At 37.8% G+C, this 17,928-nt stretch overlaps 1 protein-coding gene across 1 annotated transcript in view; it reads left to right on the top strand.

Annotated features, from left to right (window-relative positions):
- LOC150085863 (uncharacterized) overlaps positions 1 to 15,569 on the top strand; it is a 30,215-nt gene extending 14,646 nt beyond the window's left edge. The window contains exon 2 of the mRNA XM_090373543.1: positions 15,268 to 15,569. Coding sequence (XP_090229669.1) covers positions 15,268 to 15,569 — 302 coding nt within the window. The remainder of the gene's footprint in view (positions 1 to 15,267) is intronic.
- The last annotated feature ends 2,359 nt before the right edge of the window (positions 15,570 to 17,928 follow it).

The raw sequence follows: 17,928 nt of genomic DNA, 5'->3' as shown, positions 1-17,928 counted from the left end.
TTTTTCTTCTTTGCCACATGTCTCATTACTTCATCTGATATCCATTTAGGCCTAAACCTTGAACAATATTTCTTAGTTGGTGCGAAAAGCCTAGTAGCATTCCAAGATTAAATCTTTGAATGCTTCCCATTTTGAATTTGCTGTTGGTAACATCATCAGTTGGTCCCACCGTATAGTTGTTGCTGTTTTTTATTTGGTTTTTAGGAGCATTAGCTACTAAGGCCATATTGCTCCGGTGATATGCGATGGTCATTCCTGACCTTTCTGCATCCTCCGTATTTGGTGGTCACGGGCTTGAACCCTGGTGTAATCAAGAAGTGTGTGCTACGCACTGCTGCTTCTGCCCACCTGGCTATGGAGGCGACACCGTATAGAATTTAAATACTGTCTCAGACCTCAGTAGTAGCCTTTACAAAAGCAAAAACCCTTACCTTTACCACTGATGGTAGTTACCTCTTTGAGTAAATCCCACTTCAGCTCACTGTGATCACTGCTGCCTAGTGGTTCCTTTATCTGCAGATTCTTAATGCATGAAGAATCACTACTGATAATTTTAGCATTAGCATTAGTAGAGGCATTTGATGCAAGAAAGCAAGCTTATGCAGCATCAGCCAAAAAAAAAAAAAAAACCCACTTCCACTTCACCCCTCTGTTCGTTCAAAATACCTGTCCAGCTGAGCCTTAAACTTATTTAGGCTATCAACCTCCACCACAAGGGATGGAAGTCTGTTCCACCAACCAACCACCCGCTGGCTAAAGGCAAATTTCCACACGTCTATCCTACATCTGTCTTTCCTCAATTTGAATTTATGCCCTCTCAGGTGATTTTTCTGAGCTAGAGGAAGAATCCCATCAGCATTGAGCATGCTTAAACCATTCAAGGCTTTATACACCTCTATCAGATCACCTCGTTGGTGCCTAGTCTCCAGACACTGTAATTTGCAAAACTTAAGCCTTTCTTCGTAAGAGCACCCCTTTGTTCCATTCACTAATCTTGTTGCCCTTCTCTGTACTCGTTCCAGCAGCTCTACATCCTTCTTGAAATGAGGCCTCCAGACCTGTATACAGTACTTTAGGTGTGGCCTGACCATTGCCTTATACAATGGAATAATCACCTCCTTATCCCTGCTGGAAAAATTCCTGTATATCATTGACAATACTCCATGAGCTACTCTTGCAGCCCGTCTGCACTGCTCAGAGAACTTCATATCTGCCTGCACAACTACCCCCAAGTCCCTTTCATTCTCTACCACTGTCAGTGTAGTACCACAGAGTTGATACGTTGCTCTGGGGTTGCTGTTTCCCATGTGTAGTACTTGACAAATGTAAATGTTAAACTTCATTTGCCACCTCTCAGCCCATCTGCTCAACCTTTCCAGATCCTGTTGCAGCAGCATAGTGTCAGTAGTGTCCTTGACAACCCTGCCAACCTTTGTATCGTCTGCAAACTTGGACATTAAGCTTGATATACCATCATCAATATCATTTATAAATACAGAAAACAATGGACCCAACACTGAACCCTGAGGGACTCCACTAATAACATTAGTGCACGATGAGCAGTGTCCATTGATTACCACTTTCTGTCTTCTCCCCCTCAACCACCCCTTTATCCATAGCAGCAATTTGCCTCCAATGTCACACTGCTCCAATTTGTGTAGCAGCCTTCCATGTGCAACAGTATCAAAAGCCTTTCTAAGATCCAAGTATATAATATCAAAGTTATTCCCTGCATCCAGTTCATTTGTGACTGCATCATAGTATCCAATCAAGTTGGTCAGGCAAGACTTCCCCTTAACAAAACCATGCTGTGTCTGAGCTATAACTGAAGTCTTGTCTAAATGATCCTGCAGTGCTTCTTTAACCAGTGCCTCCATTAATTTTCCTGGAACAGAAGTTAAGCTCACAGGTCTATAATTACTTGTGTCAGCCTTTGATCCTCCTTTGTGAATTGGGGTCACATTTGCACATTTCCAGTCTATGGGTACCTCCCCTGAGTCCAAGGAAGCTCTCATAATTATGGCTAAGGGTTTGCTTACTTCCTTTGCTGCTCCTTTAATCAGATCAAGAGTATTACTCCCTGTAGTTGCCTCCCGAACATGCTGCTGTAGAAAAGAATCATCCAGTAAATGCACAAAAGCCTTGTTAGTGTGTGAGTCACCAACCACACAAATTCCAGTCAATATCTGGGAAATTCAAATTCCCTCATTATAATCTATATAACATTTTTCCAATCCTCCACCGTGTTGGTGTTCCTGGGCCCATAACTATAATCTTATTGTGTTTTCCTCAGAGCAGTGGAACCAGTTCAGTTTTTGAGTGCAGTACCCCATTTGTAACAAGGCACAATAGGTTATATCATCTAAAATGTCTGTTTGGTTATCACTGTTGTGTTTGGTTGTTATTGGATTGACTGTGGTGTTTTTTTGTAATCCTGCATAATGCTTGCCTGCTTAGCCTCTTGCATCAAGCTGTTTCCAACCACAGGATTGCTGTTGGCACTAATGTTTTTTGGTATTGGACCAATATCAATACACACAAGACAGTTGTATGTGAAAACACCAACAGGGAAGTTTCTGAGATACTAATGTTAGTTTCTGTTGCTAGGTACCATGCTGTTTCAAAATTTACTTAAATCTTTCATTTTGCCCATTCTCATTGAAATGCATACATACAGCATCCTTATGTCTGCCCACCTGCTTTATATAACAGCATCACATGTTACTAAGGGCATGGGCTATTTCACAAAAAGGTGTACCTAATGAAGTGGTTACTCAGTATATGTATAGTTATTCATCTGATCCTCAGTATCTCTCCCCCTTTGTATATTGATGAGCATTTGGATTTCTCCAATCCAAGGGGATTATCCCTGAATCTAATGGTAACCACATAATTAACCCTAAAGATTGGCACATTCCTTTACAGCCTCTCAATGTGTAAATGGGGCACCTCCGTAGCCAGGTGGGAAGGAGCAGCAGTGCGTAGCACATGCTTCTTGATTAGACCGTGGTTCGAGCCCGTCACCACCAAATACGGAGGATGCGGAAAGGTCAGGGAATGACCACCGCATATCCTGGAGCAATATGGCCTTAGTTGCTAATGCTCCTAAAAACCAAAATAACAAACAAACAAAACAAACAATGTGTAAATACAGGCAACCCCTGTATAACACGATACTTTTACAACACAGTTTTGATCTAACATGATTGATAAACTGGGGCAATCCTCACACAACATGGTTTCGCTCTAACATGGTTAAAGAATTGCGGCAAACCTCGTATAATATGCTGTTTTTTAGATTTTGTACGGCGAAAACCTTGCTATGTTGGATGTAATTTTTCAACATTTTCATTCTTTTTTGTGAATCTCCGCTGCTGACTCACTAGGGGCTAGGAAAAAAAACCAAAAAAAAAAAAAAAACCAATATATGTATATATATATATTTTGGGAAATCCTCATATTTCATTTTGTTGGGAAATCATGTTAGTTTTGTGCTATTGAACTTGTGCTTGTTTGAGACCATAAAAAATTTTGACTTCGAAGCGTGCAGTTTGTGACTTGAGGTTTTTGTAAGGTTATTTTGGTTTTTATTTGATCGTTTATAAATTTTTCCAGGTATCTATTACTAAGCTTTATTCTTAAGAACCATATTGGAATAATTTCCTTGTTGTGAATTAAATTCCAGCCATAAATTGTGCCTTAGCATTAGTAGAGGCATATGATGCAAGAAAGCAAGCTTATGCAGCATCAGCCAAAAAAAAAAAAAAAAAAACCCACTTCCATTTCACCCCTCCGTTCATTCGAAATACCTGTCCAGCTGAGCCTTAAATTTATTTAGGCTATCAACTTCCACAATAAGGGATGGAAGTCTGTTCCACCAACCAACTACCAGCTGGCTAAAGGCAAATTTCCACACCTCTATCCTACATCTATCTTTCCTCAGTCTGAATTGATGCTCTCTCAGGTGATTATTCTGAGCAAGAGGAAGAATCCCATCGGAATTGAGCATGCTCAAACCATTCAAGGTTTTATACACCTCTATCCGATCACCTCGCCGATGCCTAGTCTCCAGACACTGTAATTTGCAAAACTTAAGCCTTTCTTCGTGAGAGCAACCCTTTGTTCCACTCACTAATCTTGTCTTGTTGCCCTTCTCTGTACTTGTTCCAGCAGCTCTACATCCTTCTTGAAATGAGGCCTCCAGACCTGTATACAGTACTCAAGGTGTGGCCTGACCATGGCTTTATACAAGGGAATAATCACCTCCTTATCCCTGCTAGAAAAATTCCTGTATATCATTGACAAGACACCTTGAGCTACTCTTGCAGCCTGTCTGCACTGCTCAGAGAACTTCATATCTGCCTGCACAATTACCCCCAGGTCCTTTTCATTCTCTACCACTGTCAGTGTAGTACCACAGAGTTGATACGTTGCTCTGGGGTTGCTGTTTTCCATATGTAGTACTTTACATTTGTCAATGTTAAACTTCATTTGCCACCTCTCAGCCCATCTGCTCAACCTTTCCAGATCCTGTTGCAGCAGCAGCATAGCGTCAGTAGTGTCCTTAACAACCCTGCCAACCTTTGTATCGTCTGCAAACTTGTACATTAAGCTTGATATACCATCATCAATATCATTTATAAATACAGAAAACAATAATGGATCCAACACTGAACCCTGAGTGACTCCACTAATAACATTAGTCCACGATGAGCAGTGTCCATTGATTACCACTCTGTCTGCACACTGCTCCAATTTGTGCAACAGTATCAAAAGCCTTTCTAAGATCCAAGTATGTAATATCAAAGTTATTCCCTGCATCCAGTTCCTTTGTGACTGCATCATAGTATCCAATGAAATTGGTCAGGCAAGACTTCCCCTTAACAAAACCATGCTGTGTCCAAGCTATAACTGAAGTCTTGTCTAGATGATCCTGCAGTGCTTCTTTAACCAGTGCCTCCATTAATTTTCCTGGAACAGAAGTTAAACTCACTGGTCTATAATTACTTGTGTCAGCCTTTGATCCTCCTTAGCGAATTGGGGTCACATTTGCATCTCCAGTCTATGGGTACCTCAACTGAGTCCAAGGAAACTCTCATAATTATGGCTAAGGGTTTGCTTACTTCCTTTGCTGCCTCCTTTAATATAACTGGATAGATCCCATCCACCCCAGGTGCCTTTCTTGTCTTTATCTTCAACAATTTCTCCTCCACTTTACTCTCTGTTATTACAAGATTATCTAGATTACTGCCAGAGTTGAATACACATCTGGCATTCCCCTCGCTGAATAACTCCTCATGTATGAATGTCGATGCAAAATATTCATTTAGTTTTTTAGCTACCTGAGCAGGATCATCAACAGTTGAACCATCAGTATCAAGTGGACCAATCTGATTCATCCCCTTCCTTCTGGAGTTTAGATAAGTAAAGAACTCTTTGCTGTTTTTCTTTTCATCCTTTGCCAAAGGTTGCTTGTAATCTGCCTTCACCTGCCTAACCTCCTTTGTAACTTGGTTACAGATCAGCTTATATCTATCACAGGCTTCTGTGTCACATGTTAATTTATATGTATCCCATGCATTTTTCTTCTCTGCCATATGTCTCATTAGTTCATCTGACATCCATTTAGGCCTAAACCTTGAACAATATTTCTTAGTTGGTATGTAAAGCCTAGTAGTTTCCAAGATAAGTTCTTTGAATGCTTTCCATTTTGAATTTGCTGTTTTTAACATCATTAGTTGGTCCCACTGTATAGAATTTAAATACTGTCTCAGACCATCGTAGTCGCCTTTACGAAAGCAAAAACCCTTTCCTTTACCCCTGACGTGGGATTTACCTCTTTGAGTAAATCCCACGTCAGCACACTCTGATCACTGCCACCTGGTGGATCCTTTATCTGCAGATTCTTAATGCATGAAAATCACTATTGATAATCAGATCAAGAATATTACTCCCTCTAGTTGCCTCCCGAACATGCTGATGTAGAAAACAATCATCCAATAAATCCATAAAAGCCTTGCTAGTGTGAGTGACCAACCCACAAATTTCAGTCAATATCTGGGAAATTAAAATTGCCCATTATAAGACTCTCTGATTTACTGGCCCATTCTATTTCTCTGTACAGTTTCTTATTATACTCATCAGAATCATTTAGCCTATAGCAACTCCTACTCTCAATTTTGATCTCCCAATGCTTATGTCACACCAAACTGACTCGACACTGCACTGTCCATCGATGTTGACTGGCTTTACTTCCTTGGATTTTGTGTGTTTCTTAACTAATAGCATAACCCCCTCCTCCCTTCCTATCCTGTCTATCCTTTCTGTACACATTGTGCTCCCCAAATTCCAGTTCTGCATTCCTTATATCTGTGTGACACCACGTCTCTGATATCCCAACAATATCTGCCTTTGATGTTTTGAGCAATACCTCAAATTCATCAAATTTATTTACCAAACTCCTAGCATTGGTGTACATGCAAGGAAAGTAAAAAGGAAAGTAAAAAAAAAAGCACCACTCAAAAGACATTTTTTCAGTTGTGGACTGTATCGGAAATATAGCATTAATGTTAATTGCATGTTGGAAAAATGTATGGCGATGAGTCAGTTCATTCAGGAAATATGGTCGAACTCGCAGAAAATGGAATCAGTGCAATAGTAGAACTTGCTAAATCGGTAGGACGGGAAGGTTTTGATGATAGGACTGCTGAAGGCATTCAAGAATAACTGGTAGAAAAAGAGGCTGGTGAAGCAGATTTGATGGAAATGGCATCAGAGGTAAACCAAATCAATTCAGAGGATGATAGTACAGATAAATTCTATAGTTCAAAATTTTATACTAAAAAGCATATGGGAAGGCATAAACTTAGTCGCGCAATTAGAAACTTATCTTTTGAGTGCAGATCCTTCTACTGAAAGGAGCAAAAAGTTGAAAAGGGAGCTTCAAACATGCTTTGCTCCATACCATAAATTTACATAGAACTATCAAGGAAACAAACTCAGATTACTGAGAAAAACTCAGAGAAAACGTTTTCATTTGATTGTGCTTAACAGCAGGGAAGAGGAAGAAAATTAAATGAACATACATTATCTGACATATATGTTTCATAGTTTGTAAGAGACGTTTATTCAGTTATTACTATATTTAATAAAAATTATTAAGTTTCCGATAGTTATAAAAAAATGGTGTATTTTTGTTAGCTTTTGGAATTGAACACCTCTCTTTTTTTTCCTGCTGGTTCTTAGTCCCATGTAACACGGTTTCGCATTACATGGTATTTTATAGGAACCTAACTACTGTGTTATATGAGGGTTACCTGTACTACTGTATCTGTGGCTTTAGCTACTTTCAAACTCGCTAGAGAAATCTGAATTATTTATGATTCTGCCATTTCCACTAAACCTAGCATATTTGCATATTTATGTGCAAATAAAACTCCTTGTCACCATTCTTTGATCTCTTGGCCAGTGTTTCTTGAACTCAGCGTTTGACTGCTTAACTCCCCTCTATGGTCTTACAAATTAACTTATAATTATGTGAATCTGGGTTGTCATCATTTTACAAATGCCCCCCCTTACCTTTTTCTGCTATTTGAAACCCACGAAATCCCTTTTCTGCTCCGTCAGACTTGTTGCCTTTTCATTCTTGTCATCCTCTTTGTGGAGTACCACTGACTAATTGCATGGGCAATTCCCCCATCCCACCAGGGTTATTATTCGTAGTACTATTTATGTCCAGTTTGATATGCTACATCCAAAGTTGAATAAAGAGGATTTTGTTGCTGAATAGCTCCCTCCAGCATATCCCACACATTATCAATAGGATTGAGATCAGGTGAATGTGGGGGCCAGGGAAGATGGTGGAAATCTGTGTGATGTTCTCTGTTCTATTCTTGCACAATTCTGACGCAATGTGCTGTTGCATTGTGTCATCCATAAGGTGGCCATCACCTTTGGAATTAAAGAGTGACATTGCAGGGTGCAGTAGATCTGATACAATTCAGGTACTCCCTAGATAACATTCAACCTTCCATCTGTATCAATGGACCTAGTCTCTGCCAACAAAACATTCCCATACCATGATACCAGCTCCAGATGATTGGCTTGTCCATTGCTTCATTAGCTTCCCACCACACTCTCTGCCTACCATCATTGCAAAACAGAGTGTATTGTGATTCGTCTGACCAGATTACTTTCTTCCACTGTTCCATTGTCCAATTGCTTCATTCGCGGTACCACCGCAAGTGGATTTTTCTGTGAAACAAGTGGCTTCCAAATAGGCAGGCAACTGCCAGTACCCAATTTCTTCAATTCCCTGTGCATGATATGGGTTTAAATAGGGCAGTTCTGGGCTTTGTTGAATTCAGATGTTATTCTGCACACTGGATGTCCTATTTTTCTGTACAGTCCTCCTTAGAGTACAAAGGCCTTGCTCTTGAAATATTGTTTTTCTGCCACATTTATCCTCTGAGATATGGAAGAACTGCTTGCTCTCCAGTTATTAAAAACCTTTGAGATGGATTCTTTTGAGAAACCAGTTATGTCTTTTGTTTCTTGAATTATGGCTCCTGCTAAATGTGCAACCATGATAAGACATTTTTCAAAGTCTGATAGACCATGCATTTTCCCCATTCTAGCTTCAGATTACTGCAGTCGAACAGCCTGTGCAGTCTTTATACTCAACAAGGCAATACTTCATCACCCCACATCACAGTCTTCTTTGCATCTATTCCTGTTCATTTGTATTTCTTCTGTTTGTGGCCATCTTAATACAAAGGTTCATATTTTATTGCCCAGTGTGTTTAATTGCTTGCTTGAAAAAGTAAATCCAGCTATGTGACAACACATATATTATATTAAATAAATTTAGAACGCAACTAAATTAAAAACCACGAATTTACCAAAAACTTAAAAAACTTGTCTGGAGCTGAAAATCAAGAGTTGTCTGTATCAAAAAGTGGAAATATATGTTCATGCATAATGCTGACTTTGCATGCACTTAATTTTATAAACTTGAAACTAGAAGAAACTAATAGTTTATTTATATATACTCCACTTGTTTTTTTTTCTTTTTCAGTAGAATTAATAAAAGTTTTGCTTCAAAAATAACAGGTTTGAAAAATTTTAAAAAATTGAAAACACATTTTCAATTTTTTTAAATTTTCATTACCCCAAGCAGAATTAAAAAAAAAAAAAAAAAAATTGGGGTCTGTGTTTGAGTTCAGTTGTCAGCAGGAATGTGACCACAGAGTGTGAAGGCCTCTGATATGCTAAAGTATACATCGTCAGTATTACAACGCAAGGTTTTTTTTTGCCCTAGATTTAACTATTTATTGTACCATCTTTCATCTCACATATTGTGGATATATCTCATCACTGCATTTCTGACATTTTCACAGTGCCTACTTGTCCACTGATAAGATTCCAGATTTGAAACTTGGGTCTGGGTAGTGGCATACACTTTAAATAAAAAGCAATAAACTTCTCCATTGGAGCAGTGCCTCCATAATATGAAATTGATATACCAAGTTATTGTACAAGTCAGGTATACCTGACATGTACAATAACTTAACAATAAAATACAGTCAATTCCGGTTATTTGGGACATATTGGGACTAGTGCATTTTGGCCCGATTAAGCGGCTGCCCCAATTATGCGAAGTTTCACGTAAATAGTTAAAAATACAGCTTTATGATTGATTTTCTGTATGATCAATTGCGTTATGATGGACTCACCATAATAAAATACCGTTCACTATATGATATGTAGTAAGTGCCAGTCATTGTGATTACTTTTGTGAATTGAAGTTTAATTCTATTAAACAGTGATTCTAATTAGCAAAAATAGGAGAAATATTATCCACAGGCTATAAAGTAAAGATATACTGTATTAAGTACAATTTTACACTTTATTACGTTACCAATTAAAAAATTAAATGATACGTGAAAATCGGAAGGATATTTTCCACAGGTTAGCAAAATAAAAATAAATTTACACTTACGTGCATAGCTTAATTAATACATACTGTAATATGTACATACTAACTAATTGACATTTGTGGGTGGGGGTTAAAATTTAAAACAGTAAAAAAGATAAGCAATCAATAACAAATAACACGGCACACACAAATTGCAAGTAACACGATAGGCGCAAGTGAGAACAGAGTAACAAGTTACAAAGCTTAAAAAATAGGAATGAAGAGTGGATTCTGAAAATTAATTTTTCATATGATTGAAGCACTGACAGAAAAGCCCAATAAACAGGGGACTGCTAATTGTTTTTATTGTTTTATGGTTTTGACCTCCAGAAATCCGACCAAACCACATGGTATGGTTGGAGACAATAATATGGTAATCTTGAGTGCCGTGGTTTCCTGCCCCGATTAAACGGCATGTTGTCCCAATTAAGCAAAGTAAACCCTGGCTATTTTCTCAATTGGGTTCTGTTCTTTAAGATTTGTCCCAAATAAATGGCTGCCCCGATTAACCGGTGGCCCAAATAACCGGAATCCACTGTATTAATAATTGAGCCATTGTATTGTAATGGAATTTTGTAATATTGAGTGCCTAATGTATGGATTTACTCTAATTATCATACAGTGTTTAAAGGCTTGAATAATATAGGAGAATTCATATCTTGCTTGCTTTTAAAAAGTTTTAATCCAAGTCTAACTTAACATGCATGAAATGTAAGAAGTTGACTGTAGATATGAATATTGTTAATACAGATTAGCTGGCTGGATTGGCACCCAAGAAATTGAGTCACCACACATATTGGAAATGCAGACAGTGCATAAAACACATCCAGTGCACTTCTTGCAAAATCATCCACATGAGTCCACATCTGGCAGACCAACCAGCACTGGATTTTGGAAGGAGTAGTAATGTTATTAGGCATGTTAACACACACACACACACACACACACACATGCATAAAGCACCTATTGTCTTCATCTGTTGTCTGTCTGTCTGTCATATGTAATAATTGAACTCCTATTAGATGAATTTCTATGAAATTTGATAGTTAGCTCTTTTAGAAAGATTTGTCAAGCCATTCACAATTTCACAAAAATCTGACTAATAGAAATTTGAAAATTTATTTCTTTGTCCTTCTTCGTCCACTCTCCACATGTAATAATTTGATTCTCAGTGAATGAATTTTCATGAAATTTTACATTTGACTTTCTCAGAGTGATTTGTCAAGCCATTCTAAATTTCGTTAAAATAGGTCCAATGAAAATCTGATAATTGCTATATATCTCCCACCCCCCCTCATAAATGTCACATAGGTTATCTATATACCATATTGTAGCTAAAGTACTGGATATTATGTTCGTTGCTGTGTGCTGAATGGAGGAATGAATGGGCAATATGTTAGATGTGCAGAAATAATCTCAGTTCACACATAAAAATCACTGTCTTGTTCTTTTTTTTTTATCACGTATTATTGCTATTTGCTAATGCACTGCATACATTAACTAATTATAAGAGACTAGAATATCCATGGCAAATATTTTAGCAAAACTGCTTTAGAGAAGAAGTAAAGATTAATATCAAATTGTGAAAACCGTTCCCTCGATTCTCTTCACTGCTAGCTAAGGTATAAAAAATTCAGTTTGTTAATTTTTCACACATATGACTATATTTTAAAAAAAATTACAAAAAAAAATTTTTTGCAATAGCACAAAAATTATCTGGACGTGCAAACTGCTACATAAAATTGTCTTTGAGCAAAAACACCAACTGTTTTGAAAGTTTCTCTGAGATTTGTTGATTGTGATGACAAATTGTCTTCTCTTCAAAGTAAACTGCAAGTTAAGTTTCACCGGAAGATAAATTAATTCTTGGGATTTGAAAATTGGTGGGAAACTTTTTTGGACCTGTCTTTCTTTATTATTTTTTAAAATTTTATTATTATTATTTTTTTCTCAGTTTTACCGCTAAATAAAACCAATTGCAAAAGGAATCAGGTCAAAGCTTGTTTAGTCTTTTCAGTTATTCAAGTTGAAAGGATATTCCTGACAGAGGGACATAAGCAAGTTAATATATAGATAGTGATAATCTTTGTTGCTGATAATCAGTTACACAGATAGTCATACCATGTAACTCTCAAAAGCCTATTCCTTTTTCAGAGTTACATGGTATGACTCTGAAAAAGGAATATACAGATATCTGTATCGTCTCTGAAAAAAATTATGCTAAATAAATATTTAACATTATCAATGTTATTAGTGGAGTCCCTCAGGGTTCAGTGTTAGGTCCATTGTTGTTTTCTGTATTTATTAATGATATTGATGTTGGTATATCAGGCTTAATGTCTAAGTTTGCAGACGATATGAAGGTTGGCAGGGTTGTGAATGACACTAATGACAGTATGCTGCAGCAACAGGATCTAGAAAAGTTGAGTAGATGGGCTGAGAGGTGGCAACTGAAGTTTAACATTGACAAATGTAAAGTACTGCATATGGGAAGAAGTAACCCCAGAGTAACGTATCAACTGTGTAGTACTACACTGACAGTGGTAGATAATGAAAAGGACCTGGGGGTAATTGTGCAGGCAGATATGAAGTTTTCTGAGCAGTGCAGACGGGCGGCAAGAGTAGCTCATGGTGTATTGTCAATGAAATACAGGAATTTTTCTAGCAGGGATAAGGAGGTGATTATCCCCTTGTATAAAGCAATGCTCAGGTCACACCTTGAGTACTGTATATAGGTCTGGAGGCCTCATTTTGGGAAGGATGTAGACCTGCTGGAGTGAGTGCAGAGAAGGGAAACAAGATTAGTGAATGGAACAAAGGGTTGCTCTTACGAAAAAAGGCTTAAGTTAGCATTTGCATTAGCAGAGGCATTTGATGCAAGAAAGCAAGCTTATGCAGCATCAGCCAAAAAAAATAAATAAATAAATAAAAAATAACCATTTCCACTTCACCCCTCTGTTCATTCGAAATACCTGTCCAGCTGAGCCTTAAACTTATTTAGGCTATCAACTTCCACGACAAGGGATGGAAGTCTGTTCCACCAACCAACCACACGCTGGCTAAAGGCAAATTTCCGCACGTCTATCCTACATCTGTCTTTCCTCAATTTGAATTTATGCCCTCTCAGGTGATTATTCTGAGCAAGAGGAAGAATCCCATCAGCATTGAGCATGCTCAAACCATTCAAAGCTTTATACACCTCTATCAGATCACCTCACTGGTGCCTAGTCTCCAGGCACTGTAATTTGCAAAACTTAAGCCTTTCTTCGTAAGAGCACCCCTTTGTTCCATTCACTAATCTTGTTGCCCTTCTCTGTACTCGTTCCAGCATCTACACATCCTTCTTGAAATGAGGCCTCCAGACCTGTATACAGTACTCTAGGTGTGGCCTAACCATTGCCTTATACAAGGGAATAATCACCTCCTTATCCCTGCTAGAAAAATTCCTATATATCATTGACAATACACCATGAGCTACTCTTGCAGCCCATCTGCACTGTCAGAGAACTTCATATCTGCCTGCACAACCACCCCCAGGTCCCTTTCATTCTCTACCACTGTCAGTGTAGTACCACAGAGTTGATACGTTGCTCTGGGGTTGCTGTTTCCTATATGTAGTACTTTATATTTGTCAATGTTAAACTTCATTTGCCACCTCTCAGCCCATCTGCTCAACCTTTCCTGATCCTGTTGCAGTAGCATAGTGTCAGTAGTGTCCTTGACAATCCTGCCAACCTTCGTATCGTCTGCAAACTTGGATATTAAGCTTGATATATCATCATCAATATCATTTATAAATACAGAAAACAATAATGGACCCAATACTGAACCCTGAGGGACTCCACTAATAACATTAGTCCACGATGAGCAGTGTCCATTGATTACCACTCTTTGTCTTTCCCCCCTCAACCACCCCTTTATCCATAGTAGCAATTTGCCTCCAATGCCAGACTGCTCCAATTTGTGCAGCAGTCTTCCATGTGCAACAGTATCAAAAGCCTTTCCAAGATCCAAGTATATAATATCAAAGTTATTCCCTGCATCCAGTTCTTTTGTGACTGCATCATAGTATCCAATCAAATTGGTCAGGCAAGACTTCCCCTTAACAAAACCATGCTGTGTCCAAGCTATAACTGAAGTCTTGTCTAGATGATCCTGCACTGTCTCTTTAACCAGTGCCTCCATTAATTTTCCAGGAACAGAAGTTAAACTAACAGGTCTATAATTACTTGTGTCGCCCTTTGATCCTCCTTTGTGAATTGGGGTCACATTTGCACATCTCCAGTCCATGGGTACTTCACCTGAGTCCAAGGAAGCTCTCATAATTATGGCTAAGGGTTTGCTTACTTCCTTTGCTGCCTCCTTTAATATAACTGGATAGATCCCATCCACCCCAGGTGCCTTTCTTGTGTTTATCTTCAACAATCTCTCCTCCACTTTACTCTCAGTTATTACAAGATTCTCTGGCTTACTGCCAGAGTTGAATACACCTCTGGCATTCCCCTCGCTTAATAACTCCTCATGTGTGAATGTCAAGTTTTGCAAATTACAGGGTCTGGAGACTAGGCACCCTGTGAGGTGATCTGATTGAGGTGTATAGAGCCTTGAATGGTTTGAGCATGCTCAATGCTGATGGGATTCTTCCTCTTGCTCAGAATAATCACCTGAGAGGGCATAAATTCAAATTGAGGAAAGACAGTTGTATGATAAAAGTGCCGAAGTTTGCCTTTAGCCAGTGTGTGGTTGATTACTGGAACAACAATATTTTTTTTTTTTTTTTTTTTTTTTTGTCTGATGCTGCATAAGCTCATACACTTGCTTTCTTGCACCACATGCCACTATTATTACTACATCTACAACAAACTTCCATCTGTCATTGTAGAAATTGATAGCTTAAATAGATTCAAAGCAGAACTAGACAAACATTTGGAGCGAGTGGATGGGTGAAATTCGAAGATTTGGATTTTTTCCTGGCTGATGCTATATCAACTTGCTTTCTTACATCATGTGCCTTTACTAATGCTAACATAACAATAACCTTCTAATGCTACCACTGATGATTGAAATAGTTGAACCAATGAAAAATTATCATTAACCACTTAAAACTATTATGATATATTGCTTCAAATAGCATTTGAGATTGTGACAATTTTTAATTTTTTGTTCCTAATTTGACAAATTGTTATCCTTCACAGATTTGTTAAGTAGTTAAATTAACAAATATATTATACGCTACTTTTTATGTTACGATTAACATAACATTTTTTTAAATTATTTTGTATTTTTTTAAGCATATGGATCCCACCAAAAGAAAATGGAAATATCTAGTGAAATGGGATGGTGGTTTGAGAATATGATGGATACAATGACATTACATCTTTTCAAATACCAAGAGAAAGCAGATAATATATTTGTTGAAACCTTACAGTCCCTTGAAGAACAGAGATTGAAAAATGAAGAAGAAGTTCAAAAAATGTGGATGGAATTTGAAGAGAGAGGAAGAAGAGAAGAACAACAGCATGAAATAAATGTTATAATGACAATTGTGCAACTATTAAAGCAAAATTCCAAACCATATATGAGTAGAAAATAATAGCTATACTGTTCTTTGTTTCTTTGGTCATTGTTGCTAAATGATAGCTTTACATATTGCAAAATTAAATATTTCTGTCAAAAATCTTTTTGTGAGTAGAGCATTTTAGTTAGTTATCAGCAGATTTTCTGTTAGTGATATTCTAGTCTTAGAGAGCTGATTTTGGGGTTATTTCAGTCTTTAAATTTAAATATGACAATGGGCTGTCATAAAATATTTTAGAAAATTTCTTGCAAAATTAAAATTTCACAAGTGTTATTTTTAAAACTTAGGGGAAAAAAAAAAAGAAAAGCTTCTGAAGGGCATTATATATTACCTTGATATCAGAACATATGAATTTCAATGAATTTACTGTATAATCTCAGTTATTCTGGGTAGCAAGGATTTCAGTGTACTAATGTGGGACTTAAGGACATAACTGTTGTCAAGGGTAAAGGGAAAGGCTTTTGCTTCTGTAAGGGTGACTACATTGGTCTCAGACAGTTTATAAATTCTATGCAATGGGATCATCTGATGGTGTTGTCAGCAGCAAATGCTAAATGGAAAGCATTTGGAGAAGTAATCATAGAAGTTACCAGGTTTTTCATACCAACTAGGAAATACTATTTGAGACCTAGATCTAAATGGATGTCAGGTGAACTGGTGAGAATTGTGGCTAAGGAGAAAAATACATGGGATGCATATAAATTATCTGGTGATCTAGAAGCTTGTGGTAGACATAAACTATTCTGTAATGAAGTCACAAAGGAGGTTAGGCAATCTAAGGCAGAAAGAATGCCAAGAAATGCAACAAAGACTTCTTTACTTATGCTAACAGTAGAAGGAAGGGGAATCATATTGGCCCACTAGATGACGATGATTTAACTGTTGATGATCCCGCTCTGAATAGGTGTTTTGGCACATTCCTTATTCACATATAAAGAGTTCTTTATTGAGGGAATTTCAGAAATTTGTGAGAATTTAACAGGGAGCTAAATGAGTTTGTGATAACTAAGAGCAAAGTGGAAGAGAAATTCTTGAAGCTCAATGAAAAAAAAAGGCACCTGGGTTGGATGGGAGATCTATCCAATTATATTGAGAGAGGCAGCAAAGGAGGTAAGCAAACCCTTAGCCATAATTATGGGAACTCTCCTGAATCCAAAGATGAATCATCTTTGGATTCAGGAGAGTTCCCTATGGACTGGAGATGTGCAACTTTAACCCCATTTCATAAAGGGGATCAAAGGGTGACATGAGTAACTGCATAAGCTTAACTCCTGATCCGGGGGAAATAATGGAGTCTGGTTATAGAAGTAATGCGGGATCATCTAGACAGGAATGAACTTATACTGCAGGCACAACATGGATTTGTTAAAGGGTAACATTGCCTGACTAATCTTATTGGATATTATAATGCAGTAACAAAGGAACTGGATGCAAAAAATAATTTTTATATCATACACTTGGATTTCAGGAAGGATTTTGATACTGTTGCATATACAAGACTGCTGTACAAGTTAGTAACTTATCCATAATGCCACTGGCATTAAGGGTAAGTTGGATAAAGGGATGATTGAGTGGGAGAAGACAGTGATTGTTAATGAACACTGCTCCTCATGGACTAATGTTATTAGTAGACTTTCCCAGGGTTCAGTGCTGGGCCTATTGTTGCTTTCTATATTTATTAATGATATTAATGAAGGTATATCAGGCATAATGTCTATGTTTGCAAATGATACAAAGGTTTGCAGGGTTGTTAATGACAGTAATCAGGTTAAGCTGCTGCAACAAGATCTAAATAAATTAGGCCAATGGGCTGAGAAATGGTAAGAATTACCACTCAAATTGAAGTTTAACATTGATAAATGTAAGTACTGCATGTGGGTGGCAGTAATCCCAGATTAACATACCAAGCATGTGGTGCTGCACTCAGGGTTGTGGAAAATGAAAATGACCTGGGGATAATTGTGCAGTGAGATATGAAGTTCTCTGAGCAAATGCAGGCAGGCTTCCAGGACAGCTCATGGAGCTTTGTCTATGATATATAGGAACTTTTCTAACAGAGACAAAGAAGCGATTATCCTATTGTATAAGGCAATGGTTAGGCCACATCTTGATTACTGCATATAGGTCTCGATTCCTCCTTTTAGGAAGGATGTAGATCTGTTGGAACAAGTGCTAAGAAGGGCAATGAGATTGGTGAAGGGAATGAAAGAGTGGTCTTACCAAAGGCTTTTTCTTCAAATTACTGTATCTTGAGACTAGGCACCTGTGAGGTGAACTGATCGAGGTTTTTAAGGCTTTGAATGGATTGAGCAAGCTCAATTCTGGTGGCTTTCTTCCTCTTGCACAGACTACACACATGAGTGGGCATTACCAA

The sequence above is a fragment of the Mastigoproctus giganteus genome, chromosome 5, assembly GCF_048544385.1.
Source record: "Mastigoproctus giganteus isolate SK-2022 chromosome 5, ASM4854438v1, whole genome shotgun sequence".
Lineage (NCBI taxonomy): Eukaryota > Metazoa > Arthropoda > Arachnida > Uropygi > Thelyphonidae > Mastigoproctus > Mastigoproctus giganteus.
Note: the sequence above shows the minus strand (reverse complement) of the source record. Positions and strands in the feature narration are given on the sequence as shown.